The sequence below is a fragment of the Microtus ochrogaster genome, chromosome 2, assembly GCF_000317375.1.
Source record: "Microtus ochrogaster isolate Prairie Vole_2 chromosome 2, MicOch1.0, whole genome shotgun sequence".
Taxonomy (NCBI): domain Eukaryota; kingdom Metazoa; phylum Chordata; class Mammalia; order Rodentia; family Cricetidae; genus Microtus; species Microtus ochrogaster.
The window spans coordinates 73,009,438-73,012,552 of NC_022010.1; the positions used below are offsets into that span (position 1 = coordinate 73,009,438).

The following is a 3,115-nucleotide window of genomic DNA, read 5'->3' on the forward strand; positions in this document are numbered from 1 at the left end:
CAGAACCTGCCTGTGAAGAAGTCAGCATTTCAAAGTTTTATTTTCTTTCTTCTCTTGAGGAAGGAACTCGTGTATCCCAGGCTAGCCTTGAACTCAAAGGTAACCTCTTGCCTCCACCGGGAGGAAGCTGTATTTAAAGAAGACCTAACTCCTCCGCTTGACCAATCACCAGTCTCTGGAATTTCTCCTCCCTCTTCCAGGCACCCTCCCACATCTCTTCCATTTCCAGCTGACGCCTGGATGTGAATGACAGTTGTCTGTTCATTGGTTTATCTTACAATTCAGGAATTGAAATACGGACACCCAGTCACTTAACTGCTAAAATCCACCCCCACCTTGAGACTCGACCATGGTAAAAGGACTTTTTAATTTAACAAACAGATGAGAAATGTAAAAATTTGACGGTTGACGTTTTATTTTGTGTTTTCGGTACAGTTTGTTGGGGGTGGGGGGAGGAGACGAAGTTAGAGGTCCAATAAAATGCCAGTTAAATTCGGCTACTGTCAACAACCCAAAACTTCCAACATAAAAATCAAAGCAAGCTGGTGAAGATTATGAGATAATCTTGGGCACTTTCCTAACACTAAACACAAACCAAGACGCGGCCCCCACTCGTGCACGCGTCCACGGAGTTCTTCAGCTGCAAAGTTAAAGACCAGCTGCTTAAAGACCAGCACGCTACCGCTAAAGGGCTAGCGCCTTCCCGCCTGCGGCGCAGCTGGGTTTGTCCAGCCAGACGCTGGCTGTTTGGAATCCTCGCCCACCTCCACATACTGTAATGAGAACGTTAATTACCGAGTTTCACAAGCCTGCGCTACGAAAAGCTTTGTTACCTATTTTAGTAAGTCCGGGACACAGACGTGTGGAAGGTGATTGGTGTTTTGTTTTCAAGCAAGCTCGAATGTTCGTTAAACTACCTTTGGGGGAAAACAGAGACTAAGTAGATTTCCAGGATTTCAGGAGTGGATACTCTGCAGCAAAACAGCTCATGCTCGAGCCTGAAAAACTGAACTGTGAGGCCAGGCGAACTTCCCCTTCCCGCACACCCAGAGACCATGGCGCTCCCACCGCCCGCGGGCACCTACATTACACCCTAGGAAACTCAGGGCCCTCCAGGGCAGTTCATCCGCAACACCCTTGCTATTTGCACCCTTGGCCTGGGCTCTCTAGCCCTCCTAGGTCCGCACGGGTTTGGTTGGTGGGAGCAAGTGAGCCTGTGCGCTCAGGTCTGGGACAAGGAAAGAAAGCCCCTCTGGATCAACGCTGTTGGGGAGCAGTCCCTAGGCCTGGGAACTGGCGGGTCCCAGGACACGGAGGTCGTGGGCATCATTTCTCTGCACCAAGGGCAACCCGACTGTGCCGCACCGCTGACTACCATCCTCCCTGCCACGCAAGACCAGAGCTACAGGGAGATACGCGGATTACCCCTGTCACTGGGTGAATTTAAGGTAAGGATGTGATGGCTTCTGTCTCTAAAGAGGTGGAATACATCTAGAACCCCAAGCAACTGCGTCGCTCCTTGGAACACCAACACTCGCTAGGTCACTTTAATTGCCCGGGGAATGGGGCCAGGGAGGAAGGCGCCCTACAGTCTGTCGTCTAAGCGAGAAGTCTGGAAATGTTCTTCTTATTGGGGCCAACTCTCCTTAGATCCAGGACGCGGGAGCGCGGGAAGATTGGCTGAGGTCGCGCCCCGCCCCGGACCCAGCCAGTCCTCACTTGGAGAACTGAGCTTGCACCGCTGCCAGGCCCAGGCCAGTGGGGACCAGATGCGGGAATTTGCACACCGCACAGGAGCAGAGGCCCGGGCCACCTGCGCCACCAGCGGGTAGAGCGAACTGGCCGCACGGTTGCTCGTCGAGCGCTAGTGACAGGTACTTGGTGGGGCGCAGTGTTTCGGGGGGCCCTACAGCGCCGGGTGCCAACAGCACAGAGCCGGGCGCGGCGGCCAGCAGGGGCAGGCCGGCCAGGAGTAGGCGCGGGGCTGCGGGCCCCGCACCCTCGCCGAGCGCGCGGCGCAGCTCCTGCAGCGAGCTTCCCAGCAGCAGGATGTAATTGCGGGCGAGCAGCAGCGTAGCGATCTTGGAGAGCTTGCGGCCGGGTGCTCCCTGGCAGTGCGCCGCTGAGTAGGGCAGGATGACTTCGCGCAGTGCATCCATGGCCAAGTTCAGATCCTGCATGCGCTTCCGCTCGCGGCTGTTGATCTTGCGCCGCAGCTGCTGCTGCTGCTGTTCCTCTTTGGCGTCGGCCCGGGCACCCCGGGACTCCGGCGCCGTTCCGAACAGCGGCTCGGCGAGCGGTGCTTCTGGCTTCTCGCGCGCAGCCTTGGGGAGGAGGGCCGCAGTGGAAGAGGAAGAGGATGTAGAGGAGGAGGACGACGACGAAATGGGTGGCTGTCTGTAACCCACCAGCTCGTACAGCGAAGTCCCGAGCTGCACGTCTCCCGGCCGCTGTGGCCGCAGCATGGTCGCGGGAGCGGCGTTCACGAGCGCCTGAGAAATCGCATAGTACATCTGGGGTGGGGGGCGGTGGGGGCGACCGAGGGCGCCCTTCACTAACGCCCGGGGGTGGGCCGGCCGGCAAATCGCCCTCCCCGCGGACCTGGGCAAGGGCGGACGATGGAGAGGCGCACTCCGCGCCTGACACCTTTAAACCCGGCTTGGGAACCTGAGAGGATCGCGGTTGGTGGGGTGCAGCCAATGGAGGAGCAAGGCTGGCCACAGGCGAGCGTTCATTGGCTGCCTGTGCCGAGGTGCAGCCAGAGTCCCTGGGGATGGTTATCTTGGGCGCCTGCGCGGGTGTCATAGCACCCGCCCCGGTAGGGAAAGAGGGGAGCATTAGAGTAAAACACCCACCTTTCTTGCATAGTTCTAGTTCCTCTGGCCTGGTTAAAATGGCAATTGACTCTCTCCCTCTTCTCTCTAGCTCGAATACACCTTTACACGCGTCCTTATAAAATGTGGTCCGCCTGCTATCCCAGCATTTGGGACTGCTTCAGCTGGCACGAAGGAGACCAGCGTGCAGTCATATAGCAAGTTCCAGGCCAGTCTGGGTTACAAAGTGTAAAAGAAATGTAGTCAAATACTCGTAATATAGAGTATGCTATGCCTAAGCG

The 3,115-nt window shown here is 57.0% G+C and overlaps 1 protein-coding gene across 1 annotated transcript; it reads right to left on the reverse strand.

Annotated features, from left to right (window-relative positions):
- Positions 1-391: 391 nt before the first annotated feature.
- Positions 392-2,633, reverse strand: Olig1 (oligodendrocyte transcription factor 1). Its single transcript, XM_005345207.3, has one exon. It carries the CDS (start codon positions 2,511-2,513, stop codon positions 1,716-1,718), a length of 798 nt encoding a protein of 265 aa, XP_005345264.1. The 5' UTR covers positions 2,514-2,633; the 3' UTR covers positions 392-1,715.
- Between the last annotated feature and the right edge of the window lie 482 nt (positions 2,634-3,115).

Bases quoted from the DNA above. Each gene is read 5' to 3' on its own strand.
- Olig1 (XM_005345207.3), bottom strand. From the start codon at position 2,513: ATGTACTATGCGATTTCTCAGGCGCTCGTGAACGCCGCTCCCGCGACC.